Source organism: Mytilus trossulus, chromosome 1 (assembly GCF_036588685.1).
Source record: "Mytilus trossulus isolate FHL-02 chromosome 1, PNRI_Mtr1.1.1.hap1, whole genome shotgun sequence".
Classification (NCBI taxonomy): Eukaryota; Metazoa; Mollusca; class Bivalvia; order Mytilida; family Mytilidae; genus Mytilus; species Mytilus trossulus.
The window spans coordinates 77,098,371-77,121,132 of NC_086373.1; the positions used below are offsets into that span (position 1 = coordinate 77,098,371).

The 22,762-nt window shown below is 33.4% G+C and overlaps 2 protein-coding genes across 2 annotated transcripts; one reads left to right on the forward strand and one right to left on the reverse strand.

Annotated features, from left to right (window-relative positions):
- The first annotated feature begins 10,220 nt into the window (after positions 1-10,220).
- LOC134685517 (uncharacterized) lies at positions 10,221-14,563 on the forward strand. Its single transcript, XM_063545281.1, has 4 exons — positions 10,221-10,542; positions 11,121-11,362; positions 12,228-12,497; positions 13,633-14,563. The coding sequence occupies exons 1-4, from the start codon at positions 10,374-10,376 to the stop codon at positions 14,293-14,295; spliced, it is 1,344 nt and encodes a 447-aa protein (XP_063401351.1). The 5' UTR covers positions 10,221-10,373; the 3' UTR covers positions 14,296-14,563.
- Positions 14,564-16,808: 2,245 nt separating this feature from the next.
- On the reverse strand, positions 16,809-19,730 carry LOC134685527 (macrophage-expressed gene 1 protein-like). The gene is made up of 2 exons (XM_063545291.1): positions 17,515-19,730; positions 16,809-16,952 (listed from the first exon to the last, which is right to left on the reverse strand). Exon 1 carries the CDS (start codon positions 19,688-19,690, stop codon positions 17,525-17,527), a length of 2,166 nt encoding a protein of 721 aa, XP_063401361.1. The 5' UTR covers positions 19,691-19,730; the 3' UTR covers positions 16,809-16,952; positions 17,515-17,524.
- Positions 19,731-22,762: the final 3,032 nt, after the last annotated feature.

Below are 22,762 nucleotides of genomic sequence, written 5' to 3' on the forward strand. Positions count from 1 at the left end.
CTTATCGAATGAAACATATCTCCAGCCAATTGGCCCTCCCTCTTTGCATCGAGGCAGTAATTTAGTCATAAAATCCTTAATTTCTTACTTTTTTCAATTACTCTTCGGCTTTAGAAATGCTGCACATAAAGATACTCCCTCTGTAAATTCACTTTGTAAACTTAAAATTTGTTAATGATATTTTTGTAAATTTCTTTTCACATTACTTCAACTCATGATAGATGAAAAACAGGGATTATCTTATGCTTTACCTTTTTATAATTTCATTCTGAGTTTTGCTTTCTTCAGTCATTGTCAGAACAAATAGAAATAAGAAGATGTCATATGAGTGCCCGACTATCGATTCAAGTCACTGGCAATGTGTAAAAAGTCAACAATAATTATTGTTCGAAGTCTATATCAAGTCATATTTCTTTTTTTCTGCTGTTTTATGACATAAAGCATTAAATGATCAAGGTCGCATAGCCGAGTGCTTTCTGAATCCGACCGACTGGATTTTTGTTACTAATAGTTTTTAAGAAATACTATTTATCTGTCACACAAAATTATTAACATTCATGAAATGGTTAAATCCTGTATATATATATATATTTATATTTATAAGTGTTATAGTACTTGTGTGATTATAGCGGTGTTAGCTCGTGAAACTTTACCAACAATCAGGAGGTGTGCCTATGTTGGCAGAATTTAATTGGACACTGATACGGTAACAGGATAACCGCATTATTGAACGTCTAACGAACATTTTCTTGTCGTATGCCTTAACAAGTATTAGAGACATCTTTATCTCAAAGCTTTATACAGTTGTTGTACCAAAGATTGGAACCGCTGCATGGACTGACATATGCGTTATTATAAGATCGTATAACATACCACAAAAACAAATAACACATAAAATGAAATTGCCTTGGATCACAGACCAACTAAGAATCAAGATAAATAAAACTAAACGTCTGCACAAAAAAATCAAAGAAAAATCATCATCTGCTAATTAGATACAAACACATGAAAAAAACATTGCAGGCAGATATGCGTTCAGCCTATTGGCATTATATTGAAAACATGATCCTAGACCTCCCAATTGAAGAACTTGGAACCACCAACAAAAAGCACACACCAAAAATATTGTTCTCATATATCAAGAGCATGAGAAATGATAATTCAGGTGTAGCTGCACTAAAAAAGGATGGATTGCTCGTAACAAACACCAAAGATAAGGCAAACAAACACCAAAGATAAGGCAAACATCCTCAACCAGCAATTTCAAAAGGCATTCTCTACTGAATCATCTGCAGATCCAATACCAGTAAAAAACTTATCATCACATCCACAAATGAATGAAATTAAAATATCAGAAAAGGGCGTCAACAAACTTCTTCACAACATTAATCCGAATAAAGCCACAGGCCCTGATGAACTATGTGGGAAGGTATTAAAGGAAATGAAAGATCATCTAAGTCCTATCATCACACTCATCTTTCAAAAACCTATTAACACTCATAAAATACCTACAGACTGGAAACATGCAAATGTCTGTCCTGCATTCAAAAAAGGCGACAAAAACAATGCCATAAATTACAGGCCAATTTCACTAACATGTATTCTTTGCAAAATAATGGAGCATATCATAACTAGTCAAGTAATGGAACATCTTGAAAAAAACAATATTTTATATGATTTACAACATGGCTTCCGATCAAAACGCCCTTGTGAGACACAACTATTATCTTTCATTCAGGACCTTGCAAGAGACAACAATATTAACATACAAACTGATGTCGTTGTGATGGACTTTGCCAAAGCTTTTGACAAAGTCCCTCACAAAAGATTACTTTACAAATTAAAATACTACGGCATAGACAATAATACCTTGGAATGGATTGGTGACTTTTTACACAACCGTACACAAACAGTCATGCTAGATGGAGAACAATAAAAAAAAATGGGGTAACATCTGGGGTGCCACAAGGCACTGTCCTTGGCCCAATTTTATTCCTCATTTACATAAACGATTTCCCAGAATATTTACATCACAGCACCTCAAGATTTTTTGCCGATGACAGCTTCATCTATAGAAACATCAAAAACACAGATGATGCTGCCAAACTACAACAGGATTTAAATTCAGCGGCACAATGGGAAAAAGACTGGTTAATGTCATTCCATCTAGACAAATGTTCCATACTAAGAATTACACAAAAAAAAAGAAACCAGTCAACCATGACTATATCCTGCATGGTCACATCCACCAAACTGAAACAGCTACAAAATATTTAGGCTTAACCATCCAATCTGATCTAAAATGGAATAAACACATCAATAACGTAATAGCTAATGCAAACAGACAACTGAATTTTCTCAAACGTAACCTTAAAGTTTCATCCCAAAAAATCAAAGAAAGGGCATACATGTCATTAGTTAGACCTAAGCTTGAGTACAGTTCTTGCGTCTGGGACCCTCACACCAAAAGTCAAATCAACCAAATTGAGATGGTCCAACGCAGAGCTGCTCGCTACACATGTAATAGATATCACAATACCAGCTCTGTCTCAAACATGCTTGATCACCTACAGTGGCCTACATTAGAACTGAGACGTATACAAACAAGACTAGTGGTATTCTATAAGATCATACACCAACACATAGCAATTTACCCTAAAGATTTTCTTGTTAAATCAGACAGTAGAACAAGATATAAACATACAAACCACTTTAAACAAATTCAAACAAATAAAGATTCATACAAGTTTTCATTTTATCCACATACAATAGTACAATGGAACCTACTTCCTACATCAGCAATCCTTTGTACAACAGTCGACGGCTTCAAAGAGCAGATTTCTATATCTGCTCTTTCACAAATATTCTAAAAAATGCATAACATGTACATAGTTTTAACAAGAAATATACAAAGGATAACAATCCACAAAAAAAATAAATCACTGTTATATTTTTACTTTATTTATTTTTTCTAAGCACCAATGCAATGTAACGTAATATTACTGCAAATTTATTTATTTTTAATTGTAAACAACTATCAATTTGCTTAATGCACATATTGATATATGTTGAGTGTACCTCTGTTGGAAATAAGAACACACAAACCTCCACCTAGTTTTAGTCAATGGACAAAACATTCAAAACTATAAAATATTATAGATCTAAGACTTGTCAGTGTCTATTTACCATTGCAACTGAATCAGTGATATATGTATTGTACACATAATTATATACATGCAAGACTAAAATTATAAAGTACATACATGTTTGTATATAAGACTAAAACTGACATTCAGTCTTTACAATATCTTCATTCCCAAAGTCATTTTCAAATCTGACTTCATGGTAAAATAAGATTCCATATCTACAACCAATTAAAAGGAAAAATCCCTCTGATAGACTAGCATTTAAATCCGATTTCTAAAATGGAAGCTAGGTCACCATGGAACTTAGAACTAAAAAAAATCAAACAATATATCTGATATATTTCAAATGCATGTACATGAAATAATATAAATCTCTAAAATACTATATTGTTCTCTTTTTCATCTTCTGTTAGATACTGTATATCCAGTGGCGGATCCAGAAATTTTCTTAAGTGGGGGCCCACTGAATGACCTAGGAGGGGGCTCGCTCAAGTCATGATTCAGTGATTCCCTATATAAGCAACCAATTTTTTTCTCAAAAAGCAGCCCCCCCCTAAATCCGCCTCTGATATCAACCTCTAGATGTCTTTCAATTACATTCAGTTTAGTGTGGGTTGATCTTTGATTGTTGTACATGTTACAACCAGATTCCCGGCAGGGGGCAACTTTGTAAGACCGCAGATACTCAAGCTTAGATTTTGAAATAAGGCGGAAAATGTAACCTTTTCAATTTATAAAACAGGTTCAACATCATTTCTATACATATATAAACATATTCTAAATTGTGGACACACCTTCATTAAATATTCTAATTCAATTAGTGGAGGAGATCAAATTAAAAAGTTGCAATGGTTAAATACTCCAATCACAGTCTTTCCTGCTAAAATCTCATGTGTAGAATGTGATAAACGGTTTTTGGGTCTATATATTGTCCTTGATATTGAGGTTATTTTGACACAGCAAAATATAAAGAAAATGTAAACTATGATCTGGAAATTGACTTCGTTTTCCCAAAATAAGCCCACTTAAACTGAACTTTAAATGCAAAAGACCTCTAAATGGCTAACAGATATTGCTATATGGTCCGAGACCACAATTGTCGTCCCTTGATTTATAGTCCCTAGTGTTAACAGTGGGTTACTTGCCATTAATTTTTATACCCCTTCCAAATTTATTTCTCCATGTTTAATGCCTCAAATTGTAAGTTGGGGGGTGAAATTACACTGTAAAAAAATTTGGGTTCAGAATTTTACAGGAAAGTAGTGATTTGGTCCAGCTGAAAAAGGTTAAAAATTAGCACTTCGGAAGCTGTCAAAAGATTTCAAGACACCCTAAACACAAAATTGTCCATATTTTGAGTTAGAGGCGATGAAGTTTTCTATAATTTTGATATAATTTGTCCCAAAAATAGTACAACACACTGTAAAAATTTCATTGAGAAAGCGCAGGTGGGATTTTTTTTATTTTCATTTATGTTCTAAAAGAAATGCACTACGAATTAATTGTGTTCTCGGACCATATAAAAGAATAGTCCTTGATTATACATGTACATGATATTAAAGAATTCATGAAATTTACACTGATTCTGTCAGTTGAATGGACTAGAATGAGATAAGTTATATACATGATAGACATAAAGGTTTTTTCCAACAGTTGTGGTGTAAATTAAATTAGTTGTATTTTATGGATGATATATTTATGTATATACATGTATGTAAATCATTGGCTCTTCAACCAATGATATTTTACAATATCGATTATTTGTTTATTTTTCTAATGTTGGTATTTTTCAGCATACTAAAAATGTTTTAACACAACACGAGCACAAGCTTGATAGGGTGTCCTCACACAGGGTTTCCGCTGGCGGTCCCCATTTTCCCAATTTGCGAAAAAATAATACTTGTGGCGATAAAAATTCGTCATTTGCTGAAGAATTTGGCGAAAGAAATATATAGAAAGATTTATTTTCCTCCTTCTTGTTTATTTACTTTTTTCGTGTTTCTCTGACTTTAACTTATCAGACAATACTCGGAATTCACCTTGACGTCATTAAGATTTTGATAGAAAATCAATTATCAGCTGATTGCAATTTACTTTATTTTTCTAATGTTGGTATTTTTCAGCATACTAAAAATGTTTTAACACAACACGAACACAAGCTTGATAGGGTGTCCTCGCACAGGGTTTCCGCTGGCGGTCCCCATTTTCCCAATTTGCGAAAAAATAATACTTGTGGCGATAAAAATTCGTCATTTGCTGAAGAATTTGGCGATAGAAATATATAGAAAGATTTATTTTCCTCCTTCTTGTTTATTTACTTTTTTCGAGTTTCTCTGACTTTAACCAAGGATTTGTATAGTTATATAACTATACAAATCCTTGCTTTAACTTATCAGACAATACTGGGAATTCACCTTGACGTCATTAAGATTTTGACAGAAAATCAATTATCAGCTGATTGCAATTTACAGCTATCGACAACCAAGGACTAATTAATAAAGGTGTTGATTGAATTGTTTGACAAAATGATATGGTTGAATGGCTTCCACTAAATGTCACATACAGGAGTTATTTACCACTTTTCGACTCACGTGTTTGAAGAACTCTTTTGACGTCTCCTCTCCATGTAAAGATAGTTTAGAAAAGAAAGCTGTTGTTGTGACAATAAATGTTAAAGGGCAAGAAAAATCTACGATTTAAAACTTGAATTATCCTTTGACTTTGATGTAAGTAATTGATCAGTGAGACTACTATAAAGTCGTTTGAGTGACACGCGTGTTTCAAGCAAGTTTTACGTCTCAACTTTTTCATTTAAGATGGTCAAGATGGTGGTTATGAAGAAAAGGGGGGGGGAATGCATTCTGGCGTCACAATTTCAAATGACATAGGATAACATATGATCTGTCCATATACATGTATGAGGGTAGAAATGGGGGTATCTTATTGAAGTATTCTTGCCAAATGAAGATTAAACAGTAATTCTTAGACATGACCATAAAAGAGGGGGATAGGACCTTTATCGGGACACCGGGATCGGGTGTTTTTAAGCTCGGGATTATACCCCCTCATAAAATGTACACTTTTTTCAAGACGATTAAAAAATCAGCTGAATTTGACAAATCACACTATTTGTTTTCCAAAAATAACCGTAATTGGATGGGGGTTCTGTGTATTCACATTATTTGAACAACTCTCCTTGGGCCGAGAAAAAAAAGATCTGTGTTTCAGGTAACCTGACCGACCCTGTGTTTTAGCCCCGACCCTAACTTTTTTATTGGATCTTTCAAAAAAAAAAAAAAATAATAATTATCAACCGCCCGTGTTTTTGACACAGGCTTCTGATAAAGGACATAATATTTTTTCTCTCTTGCTTCCTCTTGCATAGAAAGCCAGTAAAACATTTTATTAATGTCAAAAGGTATTCCAAATAGGTTAAAATCCAAGAAATTTGCACAGCAGGTGCTTCAAAAACATTGCAAATGGCCCAAGACCACAATAAATGACCCCGCTTTTCGTTGTTCACGAATGTAGTTCCTTTTAATTAGAGTGTATTTTTCCTTATTTTTTTTCTTTCCCTTCCCCACTCATTTCTTAAGATTTTATTCTGTGGAAATGAAAGATGAGAGGTAAAATAATTTTTTGGATGTTGTATTTAAACTCATTTTGATATGGAATGAGTGATTAGGCCAAGTGCAAAAAGTTCATATTTACAGTTTTCGGATCATCTCTTGACTTGTCCATAGGGGTATGGATGTATATTGGCTAAATTTGTAAAAGTGATTGCTTCAATCTTTCTGAATATTGGATATATTTTTGGACTAGTGCTATACATAAGACACACAAAAAAATTGACAAAAGTGCATGGTGCAATTTTTTTAATGATACAAAATGTTCTAAAGAAATGATAGAGAAATTAATTGTGGTCTGTGGCCAAATGGCACACTTCCCGTTTTTGAAACTAATTATGGATCCAGACTTGGAAAAAACATGATAAATACTCAATAACTCAAATATGAAATTTTGAATCATCACCAAAAAGTATACAGATATCAGTAAGATTAATGTAACTAAGAAGTGTTTAAAGTTTGAAGCCATTATCAAGAATTGTTTTTGAGATACGGTGTGACATGTGAAAAAAACACCCCCCTGTTTAAGTTACAATGTGCCGTAACTCAAAAAGTTTTAATCTTATTTTCACCAAAAAGTATACAGATCATGTGACCATCATAAGAAACAACTATATTAAGTTTCATGAAATTTGGATAAGTCGTTCTCAAGTTATGGTGCCACATGTTTACGCTGGACAGACAGACGGACACCTGACATTTGTATACCATAATACGTCCCGTCTTTGACGGACGTATAAAAAGCAGTACTAAGCGTGCATGTTACGCTAGAAACATATTCAAAGAATAAAGTTTTATAACTTCTTAATGTCATATCCAATATTTATCAAAACCTAAAGGGGAGTTACATGTATCTTACTTCCTATATTTTTTCGTGGATGTCAATACACCTAATCGCTATATATTCCATACTGGATAAATTCTAAAATTACACAACTTTTTCATCCAGTTGAAGCTATCTGGGGGCTGTTGAAACAATTCACCATGCACAATACTTTTTAATGAGACCCGTTTTAACTTATTGTAAATACTTTAAACAAAATAATTTTTTACTTCAATTTTCAATTTCGAAAAATAGTGGATCATACTCTATTAAAGTTTCTTGATGATCGCTTTCTAAAGTTTTTCCTCCCTCAGCTCTCTAGTAAAAAAACCTTTATTTTCAGTCGCATGACCCAAACAGAAAGTTGTACATACAGTGTATGACTGTTTTTCCCAGATTGGACAAATAGCGATAATTAAATAAAGTGTAATTTCCGGGATTGTTGAAAACTTGCATTTTCATCCCTATCTGATTTTGTGGTTTTAACAATCCAGACAGACAAATAGCAATAAGGTGTTTAGGAAAACATGACCTAAAACCTCCTTCATATAAGACAAAAAACATGGGAACTCATACTGGATGGTCAAATGTGTGCAATATGAAAATTTCAGTTAAGATGGTAAAATCACAAATCAGCCGTTAATGTAAATGGACTTTAAGTATGACTTTGGAGCAAATTTAAAGGGAAATGACGGGGAAGGGGCAAATTAGCTCTCAAGGGGAGCAAATGCTGTTTAAATTGGTAAGCGGGTTTTAAATATAGAGGGAAAGTGGAGTCATCTTTTTTGACTTTAGTTACATGTAAATATAACTTATGTAGACTTACCTTCTAATTCTATAGACTATTAAAAAAAAACCACACACAACTCGGAACTATTTCTAATTCACTTGGACTACTGATATGCAAACCTAAAAACAAAAACAAAAATATCATAAAATAGTGATTGAAAGATTCATAACACTTTGAAAGGATAATTCAGACACGTGACGTGTTACACGGGGAGCATGTTTGTTTACAAATAATAATGTCACATGATCGCGCACTGACCTCGCATGCTGCATCACCCTTACAATTCACTAATACATGTACATAACCATTTTCATGCAAACATGCAACGTGAATGTGATTGGTTATCAAATAATACAAAAATAATGCATAAACCGTTGAAGAAGAAATTATTTCATCAAATAGATTGGATTTTCACTTTCGACACGAATTATAGGTCGAGTTGACATTCCTGTCATCGGAGATAGTATTGAGATAAATGGGATAAAACGGACCGTCAAAAAGGTCTAGAGAAGCACATCAGTAGAACCTTAACATAAATAAGTAATACTTACCAACATTTCTCTAATTGATAACATATAGAACTGAAATTACACAAAATACCGGTAAATAATTTTGTTGTGATGCTGGTAAATTGGCGCTAAATAAATATTCTTACTCCTATTGCTTCATGTAAAAAAAAATGTATAGAATTGAATTCGACTACAGTTCAGAATAAAAAAAACGTGCATATGCAAAAGCAGGTAATATGTTAATGATAAAGTGTGTATAAATTTTCGTAAACGAAGTTACCCGTATACTTCACCAAGAATTACATTTGAGCGCAAAGTTCTGTATGTGTGATAGATTTGGTTGGTTTATGTAACATAATTTAGACTGGGATCCTGGCTAATCTTGATCTTACGACGCGCAGCTAGATTGGGCCGGATCCCAGACTAATGTAACATCGTAGAACTCAAGGTAACGGATTTTTTTGCGTTGCTATCAGATGATTGAGGCCATCTATTTTTATTGCGGGTTCCACATATTTCCAGCAAAATATAAATAGGATGGAGGATCTGTGTATTCACATTATTTGTAAAACTCTCCTTATTCATGTGAAGCGTGTGCTTTACATCGAGGCTTATTCTTTACATCGAGGCTCCTTATTATGCTAATCATTGACGCCACTGTACTTCAACCAAGCAGACAATGTTTATTTGGGGCATTCGATCGATTTTTACTCAGATTTTGGAATATTTCAATCGAAATTATAGAAAAATGGAATGTTGCTGGTACATATAAAATAGAAAATGATGAATACTTTTAGCTAAAGATAATTTGGATGGGGGTTCTGTGTATTCACATTATTTGCACAACTCTCCTTACTGATGCCATATTTTGGAATTTCCGTGACCTAAATGGTTCGCGAAAATTAATATTTTTATATATAGTATAGTAATAAGCCACACGCATGCAACGGCACGTAATAGTCAGAGTTGTGACTGAGTGCGGAAATATGAAGATAGTAACTCGAAAATGATACAATTAATCCTGGACTGTAGTCGTTTCGAGTGGTATCGTGTGTTAGAGAAAAATGAAATAAATTTGGTGGAATCAATCACTAGAAGCCTGTGTTACTCGCTCCATGAAAAGCGTACTGTGCTCCTTGAAAGTAAATAAACATTTAAAAGTTGTAAGGTTTACCAAACTCATAGGCTGTAAATAGATAAAATTGTTTAAAGATAATGTATAGTGACTGGAAACAGATGTAAATATAAAGCAACAAAATTTTACTGGATGAACTCCAGGTTCTCCTGATAAAGGAGGGATTTACAGAAGGTAACAGGTAACAGGAACGTGCCTTTCCCCGAACTTAATTTTCCCTCTAAACATTAGCACATGATTTCTACACAAACAGACAAACAAACTCCTAATCAACAACTTATAAAGGATAACACGATGCATGATATAAGTCATATTACACCTAAGCGAAAGTAGCTTAAACCAATATGTTTAAAATAGATGCTTTTCGCACTAAAATGTTACGTTCGTTGATTTCTAAGATTGAAACCTGTCGAATTTTGCCATGCCATATTCATTCTCAGAGCAATAAGACAGAGAGAGAAAGACTTTTAGCAAAACTGCTAACAAAGCATTATGTGCCTGATATCGAGACTGGTAAGAAAATATGAATGATGGCGTTATACACACTTTATTATTACTGTCATGACGTGTGAACCTCTAGTTCTGAACATCTTCTGAAATAGTCTACAGTTTTCATTGTACACACAAATGTGCCCTCTTGCTACCAAAGTGAAATTTCTGTCTTCAACACAAAAGTCTTTCAATAGTCCATTGTCAATATAACAATTACAGTGACAGCTAGCTAGTCTCTAAAGATTTCAAACGAATGTCAAATTATAAAATGTATGCCTAAAACTTAAAAGTATAATTTTTGGCAGGAATGAATTATATGGAAAATGAATAATGAACAATAACTATCTTGATTGGATAAATCCGATAATCCACTGGTACCAATGTAAGAACCTATATATATATATTTAAAACGAAGGCAATTATTAGTTGATCACCCATGAGACCTGTAAAATGCATATAAAATGAAAGCAGTTTTTATCTTGGTTAAATATAAAAAATCCCACATTTAAGACTAACTGCATTGTACATGTATCATTGTTGTTAACGTAAACATTTAAGAAAATTATGTACATGATCAACATACAAAATTCTCATTTCAGTAAAAAGTTACAAAATAAGATTTCCTGAGCCTGTCAAACTGATAGAGGGATTATATCAGCCATTGAAAGAATCACGTAGAGTAGGAGCACTATCTTTTCACTGTACATCAAAGTTTGATGGCAGATTATGGAAGGCTTGTCTCCAGTTAACATTTCCATTAAGATTTACTTGTGTTGGTGTACATTCAGACCTTGATAAAGCTAAGGAAAATGCATACCTTGAAGCCTGTGAAATGTATTGGGTGAGTAATTATAACATTTCTTTACAAAGAAAAGAACGAAATGTCCAATTTGTTGCAGGTTTGTGTTGTTTTTTCATACTATTATTTGTATATTTTAACTAATTTTATTTGTTAAAAAAAAAGTAACATGTTCAACTGTATTTTCAAATGTTGATTGATTTTGATTTAAGTTTTGTAAATTTATAAAATGATTTGAATTAAAGTAGATATCATTTATGTATATTTTTTAATCATTTATCTGTATGATTATAAAACATCTTATTGCAAGTTGGTGTATTCATACTGCATATTGTTTATGAAATCAATAATGATACCAATAAAAACAATATTCAAAGATCTAACAACCATGATAACAGTGGTGAATTGGTAAACTTTTATATTAAGTTAATTGAAAGAAATGATAATTTTAACCAAATTGTATCTAAATCTGGTCCCAGTAAACAACATCTTTGTAAAACTAATGATGTGCTATCCTGATTAAAAAAAAAGGTACAACCAAACTTGTAAAGCATAGCTTTGTATCTATGGAAGAATTCAGTCAAGGTTTTAGGTATTTTGTGGTTACAAAATCTCTGCCTAGATATTTTACCCATTATACACCGATAAAGCTCATTTAAATCCAAAATGTCACAAAAACCAAAAGCATAGCAAATGAGTTGGGATATAAATATATATGAAAGGAGCATCACCATCCAAGAAAGGAATAGTATCAACAGGGAACGAAAAATGTCCTTTTTGTTATACATATTTATTTTGAAGTTATATACTCGCACAACAAAGAAAACTTCTGATGACATTTTAATATTTAATTTCATAACAGTGTTAAAGTGATACTTCATAACCTTTCTTACTGTTTTATATCCAGTATTTAGGTCTCTTATATAACAATGGGTGTGTAACTCCAGAGAGGCTTTGGGAACTTATAGAACAGATGTATGTAGAAATTGATGGACCACAAGTCAGACGAGAAAAAAACTTTTATTATTGTACTAGTCAAATTGTTATGGATGGAATTAGTAGCTGGTTGACAGAAATTAAAATTCGCTGGCCACTGATATTATGTGTGAATGCAACTGGAACCTCTCCATACAACAGTCAGTTTGAAGCAGCATTACTAGCTGCTATACAGCTCAAGGTTAGTCTCATCATTAAAGCCATGTGGAGGTTAAAAAAAAATGCCACTTTGAATATCAATTCACCTAAAAAAATTGGTTGCATGGGTTAAACTTATAGATTATTTTGATTTTGAAAAAGAGAGGGATTTTCTTGGATTAAGGAGGCACACGGGTACAAAAATTTTGGCAAAAAAATTAAATATTTGTTTTTTCATTACAAATTTTATTTATTTCACTATTAGTTATTACTTTATGATAGAGTACAAAAAAAAAACAATTAAAAAAATCTATTCGGTTCAGCTGCAGATGACTTTTAAAATGTTTATATCATTGAAAAATCTCCAAATTATCTCCCTTTGGTGCAAAAATGCCATTTTTGGCAGGAAAACTGAAATATCTTTTTAAACTCAACGGTGACCTTTATTTTTATTATTGTTTTCAAATGAGCTGTACATAAACCAAATAATTATTAAATTTAAGCGATTTCTGTAATTTAGTTCTTTTTTTATTTTTATTTTACCTCTATTTCTCCTATTAGTTCTACAGAAAAAAGGACATTTACAAAAATGTATGCTTCTTTTGAAGGCTGTTTGTGAGCTTAAATGAGTAGTGAACATATGACCTCAAAACGGGTTTGGTTAGATCTCTCACGGGACATATCAGAAAACGGGAGCGATGAGAGATTGGTTTTTAATTAGATTGGTCTGAAACGATGTGAAAATCAATGAAAATCTAAATATTCTAAAGAAATGAAGTGGCTTTTCCCAAAAAAACTGAACTCTGAGGAAAATTCAAAACTAATCAAATGGCAAAATCAAAAGCTCAAACACATCAAACGAATGGATAACAACTGTCATACTCCTATTTTATACAGGCATTTTCTTCATAAGAAAATGGTGGATTGAACCTGGTTTTATAGCCAGCTTATCCTCTCACTTGTATGATAGTTGCATCAAATTCCATTATATTGACAACAATGTGTTAACAAAACAAACAGTCATAAGAGGTGAAAATGTGAAAAATATAACATAGCTACTTTTACTGTGTCAAGTTTAAAATAGAAATGAATGAAAAATATTACATAAAAGTTTTAATATCTATAGTTTAAAGTTTTGAAAAAGATGAAGTTCTTATATGAGATATTTTACTTTTCAGTGTCATTGCTTTCTTGATGGAAAAAATAACTTAAAATCTCCACAGAGGAGAAGTCTAAGGAAAAGTGTTTTGTTTAATGAATTTGTACCGAGTTTAGAGAATTTTGATGCAGATTGTATAATTCATGTAGATGCTTCCTTTTATGGATTTGGTGCATATTTGAACATTAAAAATGAAGGTAAGGTCCGTTGGTTTACAGAACTTTGGCCGCAGGAAGTACAATCGAAATACTTGTCTTTTCAAGTTAAAACCTTCAGTTCAAGGTTTGCAGAAATGTATGCCTTTGTCACAGCCTGTTATACATGGAAACATAAGTTTGTCAATAAGCGTGTTCTCTGTTATTCGGACTGTCTGTCAACTGTAGACATTGTAAATAGAGGATTATATGTGAACAGGAAAATATATTCTAAATATTCAAAGTTAACAAGAATTCTACAATCATTAGTGGACAATTATAACATTGAATTTTTAGCCTGTCACAAGCAAAGAGAATCAAATAGACTAGCAGATTTGTTATCAAGACATTGTGTAGAAGAATTTAGGAAAGAAATTCCAGAAGCTTTCCAGAAATCAAAGAAAGTTAAACAACTTACATTTTGTTATCCACTGGTTGAAAATGACAGAGTAAAAAATCTAGAAAACCATCACAAAGAAACAAAATAAAAGAAAGAAAATTTTATACAGATTCATAATTAAGCTTAATATCATATGCTTATTTACTGGTTATGAGGAAAATACCAAATTTGTTGTCCCCTCACAGATGCTGTCCAGGGGACTAATTCGATTGCTTTTATTTTTTGGTCACTGTAATGAATCTCAATCATCAATGGCAAAGAATTCTATTACCTAATACATCTAATAGGTCCAATATTTTTGCTAAAAAGTCAACATTACATATATTTTTGTTTAAATAATAAAGGTTGATCATGTCGATTTGTCTATTCATTTTGAGATAGGAACTTAATGTTAGCTAGACTTAATATTGACTATAGAGATGTTATGAGATATTGTATAAACGAGACAGAAAATACGTCTTTTAAAGGTCTTAATAGACAAGTGTCAACAGTGTTCTAAATCATTCATAGTATAGAATAAAATACTTAGTCTAGTAGATTGATTGATAATTGTTTTTTTTGTCCAGTGACAAATATGCCATGCATGTTCAGGACGAGAACAACTTTTAAAATAAATGCAATAGGGATGAACTGGGAAGACTGGTGGTAAATTTGGAATGCAACTGGACAATGATGATAAATTGGATTGGAAGAGAAACTTTCCCTTGTGGTGGCCTCTAGTGCGCCACATACTAACTCCTCAGGAGTTGTTGCAAGGGTTCTTATCCCTCTACACACTGATACATAATATTCAACGTTCCCATTCTTTTACAACCACAAAAAAAAATGCGTTGTATAATGCCACCATGTTATCGTTGTTATCTGCGTCCTCGTCTGTGTCATCGTCTGAAGACGCGTTTAGTTTCAGGACAATAACTTAAGTTTTAGTAAATGGACCTCTGTAATTTTTTTTCCAGAAGGTTCAATACCACTAAAGGAAGGTGGGGATTGATTTTGGGGGCTATTGTCCGAATTGTTAAAGAATTAGGGTCCAAAAGGGGGCCCAAACAAGCATTTTTCTTGGTTTTTGCACAAGAACTTTAGTTTAATTTTCAAATTGGTCTATATTAGGGTCCAAAATTAAACTTAGTTCGATTTTAACAAAAATTGAGTTCTTGGGGTTCTTTGATATGCTGAATCTAAACATGTACTTAAATTTTTGATTATAAGCCCAGTTTTCAAGTTGGTGTAAATGGAGGTCCTAAATTAAACTTTGTTTGATTTCAACAAAAATTGAATACAAAATGTATATGGGGTTCTATGATATGCTAAATCTAACCATATGTATTTAGATTTTTGATATTTGGGCCCAGTTATTAAGTTGGTCAGCATTGAGGTCCAAAGGTTTCAAAATTGAATTTACTTAGATTTAAAAAAAAATGAATTCTTGGGACTCTTCAATATGCTGAATCTAACCATGTACTTTGATTTTGGATATTGGACCCATATAAATATGTTAATGTCCAATTTAAAAGTTTTTAAGTTTAAGTCCTTTGACCACATTCATTCTGTGTCAGAAACCTGTTTAGTGTCAACTATTAAATCACAATTCAAATTCAGAGCTGTATCAAGCATGAATGTTGTCCATACTTGCCCATACTTTTCAGAGTTTGACATCTGCTGTCGTATAAAACTGTGTTTGTGGAGCATCTGGTTGCCAGATGTGGCTGCAAATTACTACTTCCTGTACAGTCAAATAGATACCCACTTTTCTAGAACTAGTCGGAAGAAAAATGCGTAGTCACCACACATCTGTGTTGACATGAATTATGATTGATATGGTCATAATTGACTGTTTACTAAACTTGAAAAATTTCGAAATATTAATGGTTTTCTCCCCTAGGTATAGATTACTTTGAGTGAACTGTTTGACAATGCCTTTCTTAATTTTGGGTTTTCAATGCTCTCAAACGTTTTTGATGAGTTTATCTATACCTAAGTCAACCATTGGGTTCATAGTATAGATACATGGTGAATCGTTTAACAGTGGCTACCAAAGATTTGCTATCATCACCAAAGTTTGAGTTATTATGAAAAGGCCTTGCATTAAAGCAAGATGTTGTATTGTCCTTTCATATGTCAGTTGGAAGATTTTTGATTCTACATTCACTTAGCACAACTACGCATTTGGTATTTGTTATAAGTGATTTTTTAAATTAATCTGTATATATTAATCAAACTCATGTGAAACATGGGATTTGGCTGACAGTTTTCTTATGATTTGAATGTTGCATATATCATTACCTTGTGAGCGATCATCTCCATGGAGCTTCATGTTTGAGGTTTCATATCTCCCTTTTAATCTCACACTTTGTCATGTCAGGGGTTTTACAGCTTACTTTACTGTATGGGCGTTTGCCCTTTGGTTGAAGAAAGTCGTGCAGTGACATGCAGTTGTTAATATCTTCGTCCGTTTGTCTATGATAGTTAGTTGTCTCATTGGCCATCAACCCCCATCTCCTTATCATTTTATATAGTAAACATTTGAAAATAGTCAAAATCATATTAAACCGACTCAGTACATAACCCGTATATTATCTTTCACGGGATTTAAAACAAATAAAAGTAAAAGACATCATTTAATATTTCTGTTTTCATTATAACTATACGTATAAGGATCACAAAATAAATCAATTTTGATACGAGTCTGTATCCATCAACTTGTCTCTTAGTCTTTTTGGAAGCATCGTTGTCTTAGTCAAAACCCTGAAATATAAAAATAATATACATGTTACTAGAAATGATATTACTGACAGCCCCTTCTAAATGGTTAAGGTTCAAAATCATACTCTCATACTCTCAATCTCTACTATTTATTCAAAATTAAATCATGTAAGTTGGACCATAAACGATGTTTATTTTTGTTCCATTATTCCGAAAATTAATCGTTTTATAAAACCTGAATGTAAACCAAATAGAATAATACGTTTTTAGATTACAATGCAGATATTTCTTTAAACGCCAGCATTGAAAGCTGGCTATTCAGTGTTGCTTTTATAATTTCCAGTAAACACTTGTTTTAAATTATACGGGTATTTATACAAGTTAGAATATGTACCGCAAATTACATAGACTTGGGGAAAATAGTAACCAGTTTGATGGATAGACTTATCTCTTGTTAAATACCGTACATTAACTTCGAAATGTCTCTTTTGTTTTTTTTGGTTTTTGTGGAGCTGTCGCTTTGACAAACACCAAATCATATGAATAAATAAATTGCCTATCGACCGGGACTTTTTTTTAAATCTATCAATATATTCAAACTAACCTTTTTCTGTTTAGTTGTCTGGTAAATTGTTTGTCAATCGAGTGTATTCTTTGTTTTGTCCTCGCCTTTTCTTTATGTAGATGGTCAGCACAATTGCAGCAAGCATCACTGCTCCTACTGCAACCGTTGACACGACTATAATTGTCGTGCTACTCTGTCCGTTGGATCCACCGTTATTCTGATTATCAGGTACCTCATTGCTTAATTGTTGGTATTTAAGGTCAGCCTTTTCAAACGCCGTCAACTTTGAGTCTGAACCTGTTAATGATAGCAAGTTGATTGTTGCTGCTTCCATATCGGTCATTTTTACCATTGCACTTGTTAAATCGTAAGGTTTGATTAGAGGTCTCTTCATGAAAGGTGGCCGAATGGCTTCTCTAGGCTCAAACACTGTATCTTTTGGATGAACGCTGCAGTAATAGATGTCAACGTTTTCATCGACTGTTGCTAGATATTTGGAAAATGTTCCTGGACATTTTTCTGCGTACTGATTTGTATCGTCAGAGTCATTTTTAGGATTGGGTCCAGCAAGAGGATTTCCAGACATGGAGCTGAAAAGGCCACCAAATGTAACGGCCTTGAGTCTATTTGCAGCAACATCATTTCCATAGCACAAGTTAAGATCTACTCCTAAGGTAATTTCAGAAAATCCGCTTGGACAATAGTTTCCACCAGTGACAGGATTATTTTGAAAAGATGGGTTCCACATTCCTCCGAACAGAAATCCTGCAGATTGTGCTGGTTGTCCTTGTGGAGCACTTGGAGAACACCAGTAAACGGAATATTCAAGCTCTGTATATTCGTTGATATTTTTAGAGTTTAGGAATGAACAAGACAAACTTTTAACTTTCATGTCACGGCAAATTGCACCATAAGATTTGTGCGCCTTCCAAAGACGAACTGTCCTGTACCCGGCAGGACAAGAATATTGGTTTGTGCGTGGATTAACAAAGCTGAAATGATCACATAAATGACCGTCGCCCTCTTCACAGGTTTGAAAAAATCCCCCGAATGAGAAGGAATCGCTTTTCAATCCACAGGTTCCGTCATCTATATTTGCTTTGCTATTGAAGTTAATTGCCTTTGGATCGGTACACCCATACACGCTATTATGTTTATAATAACCAGAAGAAGACATCAATACTAGGTTCTCTACTTTGAATACTGTTGTCGGTGACATTTCTGGGAGCGTGTATGGATTGATAAAATCAAACAGAGACTGTCCACGCCTATCAATAGCAACCAAATTAGATTCAAGTCCCTTTTCCCAGTTTTCCATACTAAATAGTCCCATATTAAATACAGGTCCGCCATATGTGGTAACCTTTGAGTATTGTAAACTGTTCATGTACTTATCGGTGTCCGTTGCAGATTTTGAATTGTTTTGTGTAAAACTTCTACCTTCTGCTCCCTTCTTGAAAAAGAATTTATTGAAAGATTGTCCTGCTTGAAAGTTCATGCTACTTCTATCAGAAGCAGACACAGTGGTAGATTCGCTTGATTTTATAATATAATCATTTTTTACTAGTAATCCACCTACCAATACATCAGACAAAACATGTGTCCCGTAGTCGCGAGTCAATAGTTCTGATTCGAAGGTTGCCATTTGATCTTGGCTAGTGTCCAACATGGCGGCTATTTTCTGTAACCGTCTACGAAAAACAGGGTCAAGAGGAGCATCCTCTTTTATTGTAATTCGGTAACGTGGGAAATTAGCAGTTACGCGTACCAATGTTGAATCTGTTTCGAGTTGCTTGTTCACTGAAAATTGAGCATCATTAGAATAAGAACCACTTATCTGAGATTTTTCGAACAGAGTTGAATCGCTGGCACAAAATTGCTTGTTCACGGATGCAGACGTTGCACTGGTAAATGAATTGTGGGTACTGAAAGTATCTGCAAAAATACTGATTTCGCTAGTTTTGATTGGCTCAACAGTAAATCCATCTGGAACCAGAAATTTCCGATCTGCAGTTGTTTGGCATTCATTGTAAGAAATATCAAGTACTCGATACTGCTCAGTGTTCTGTAAATTGTCCCAGCCAACTCCTGGAAGAACTTCAAAAATTTGCTTGGTGTCGGGAAGAGTTTTAAAACATTCCTCTGGGCTCTTTCTGACACCAGCTACTACGGATACACAAACAATGGCAATCAAAGCTAAGCTATGACTTTCCATCTTTGGTTCGGATTGAGAAATAAGCCCGAATGTTGGATGATTTATTTATATATATCTAGCTTGTTATCTTTGCTTTGATAATAAGATCTAATATACGGATACCTCAAGGTACATGTTATGATAAACGAGTTTGATATGTATTTTCCAACAGATTATGCGTACTTTCAATTCTTAGTTAAGTGCACGGGTTTTACTAGTAAAATTGCAAGGACATATGACATATCTGTCTACAGATAATAAAAGATCAAATTCCAAAATTTCGTTAATTTGACGAGGTTTATGATATTGAACAATTGATAATTATTAATGAGATGGATTCTATTTGATAATAACACATATTAAAAATTGTTAGTATTGTCCCCCTCGTAGAATATTAAATTCTTGTAAGTTTTGTAGTTCTATTCGTGATGCGGAAATATTCACCAATATATGTGCAACAACTGACGATAGCTGTATCCCAATTGTTGACTTTAATACCTACTATATCTGTTTTTTTGACTTACGCATAGTTTTCAGTATAATGTTGTTGTTTTTTGCGACTGCCATACAAAAAAGTAAAATCACAAAAGTATTGAACTCCGAGGAAAATTCAAAACGGGAACTCCCTAATCAAATTAAATGGCAAAAACAAAAGCTCAAACACATTAAACAAATGGACAACAACAGTCATGTTCCTAGCTTGTTACAGGCATTTTCATAAGTAGAAAACTAGAGGATTAAACCTAGTTTAAAGCTGGCTAAACCTCTCACTGGTATGATTTGATTTGATTTTTGGTGTTTTGACGGCACTTTTTAAGGACCGCATTTATGCTATTTCGTGGCGGCAAGTTTTTTTTTATTAGAACAAGTGTTAAGGTGGCACGGTAGTATTTGCATTCCAGAATTTAGGTTGCTCTTTTGTGTACCCTACTTAGGTTAATGTATTTAAACAATGTGATTGGACAAAAAATACAGTATCAACTGAACTTACTCTCCCAAACTGAGGGATGAATCAGGTGTAGAAAAATATGAAATATTTTTACATACAGATGAAAATGAATTTTTGAGAATTTTTTTAAATTTTGTATTCACTGCACCATAAAAGACCTAAAAGTACTAGTGGCCTTAGGTTTTTAAAAATAGCAAAAAAAGTAAACGGTTATGATACATATTCAAATTCAATTCTGAATAGTAAAATGAAAGTACTTCAGTTAACTGTGAATGTAGAATTTTTTGCAGTGTTAGAAAGTGGTGAAAATTCTAAAAAGGCTATCATTATCCCTTATGGGCCAGGAAATACTACCGTGCCACCTTAATACCTATTTATAATATTTACAAAAAAAACCGGTGCGGGCATTTTACCTGATTACATTTCCGGATGCGGGAAGCGGGAATATTTAAAAATAAATCGTTTTGAAAACAATAGGTGCGGATGGGTCCGTCGAACAATGAATTAAATTTGTATGGCCATGTAAAAAATAAAGGTTCCGTATTCAAAGTTGTGTTATTATCTTTATCACTATAAAAACAAGCAGATGTATAAACAAACATTTACTGAGCGCCACTGGTGAGTCTTATGTAGACGAAACGTGCGTTTGAAGTATTTATTTTTCATCCTTGTACCTGTATAACTATGTACACCACTGGGTCTATGCCACTGCTGGTGCACGTTTCGTCCGCGAGGGTATCACCAGCCCAATGGTCAGCACTTCGGTGTTTACATGAATATCAATTATATGGTTATTTTTATAAATTTCCTGGTTACAAAACTTTGAAGTTTTCGAAAAACTAAAGATTTTCTTGCTTTATAACTATTTTGATCTGAGCCTCACTGATGAGTCTTATGTAGACGAAACGCGCGTATGCCGTATTAAATTATAATCCCGGTACCTTTGGAAACTATTTACACCATTGGGTCGATTCCACTGCTGGTGGACGTTTCGTCCCCGGGGGTACCACCCATCGAGTGGTCAGCACTTCGGTGTTGACATGAATATCAATGATAAGGATATTTTGAAAATTTCCTGTTTACAAAACTTTATATTTTTTGAAAACTAAGGATTTTCTTATCCAAGGCATAGCTTACCTAAGACATATTTGGCACAATTTTTTTTTGGAATTTTGGATCTTCAATGCACTTCATCTTTGTTCTTGTTTGGTTTTATATCTATTTTTATCTTAGCGTCACTGATGAGTCTTACGTAGATGAAACACGCGTCTGACTTATTAAATTATTATTCTGGTAACTTTGATAACTATTTACCATGACACAATAACACAAAGACGAGATGTATCAGTACAGAGCATCGTCTCAGGCAAAAATAAATAAAAAAAACCAAAAAGGCACACAGACAAAGCACATTAGAAAACCGAAAGACAAGAATACAGAAATTATCATAAAACAATAACACAATGACAGGATGTATAGGTATAGATCCACGTCATATGTAACCGAGAAACGCAAAAAGGTTTACAGAAAAAGTATGTTAGCGAAAAAGAAAGTCAAGAACTATCATAGAACAATAACAAAATGACAGGATGTATAAGTACAGAGCCACGTCAAATAATACATATTCGTGTTATTGTTTTACTTACGGAACTAAAGATAAGTTTGTTGACAGAATATGGAAAAAAGGAAACAAATGGAAACGCAAATGGACCGAAGCAATCATTTTATGAATCATAGATAAATAAACCACATGACTTACTTATCTAAGTATGACTTAACAGCTTATTCCAAATGGTCAATCAAGTAATACAGAACAAATATACTGAAAGCTTGAAAAGCAGTGAGAGACCTCAGACCTTGCTAGATTTCACTAAGTATTTATGGAGACATCTGACTATATATAGTAAAAGAGGGACGAAAGATACCAAAGGAACAGTCAAACTTATAAAAATCTAAAATAAACTGACAACGCCATGACTAAAAATGAAAAAGACAAACATAAACACAATAGTACACATGATACAACATAGAAAACTAAAGAATAAACAACACGAACCCCACCAAAAGCTAGGGGTGATCGTAGGTGTTCCGGAAGGGTAAGCAGATCCTGCTCCACATGTGGCACCCGTCGTGTTGCTTATGTG

What these genes read in the sequence shown, in the direction of transcription:
- LOC134685527 (XM_063545291.1), bottom strand. Translation starts at nt 19,690, where the DNA reads ATGGAAAGTCATAGCTTAGCTTTGATTGCCATTGTTTGTGTATCCGTA.
- LOC134685517 (XM_063545281.1), top strand. Translation starts at nt 10,374, where the DNA reads ATGTTTAAAATAGATGCTTTTCGCACTAAAATGTTACGTTCGTTGATT. An exon ending in TGTGCCTGATATCGAGACTG is followed by an intron (nt 10,543 to 11,120) that starts GTAAGAAAATAT and finishes TTCTCATTTCAG; the next exon opens with TAAAAAGTTACAAAATAAGA. An exon ending in AAGCCTGTGAAATGTATTGG is followed by an intron (nt 11,363 to 12,227) that starts GTGAGTAATTAT and finishes TTTTATATCCAG; the next exon opens with TATTTAGGTCTCTTATATAA.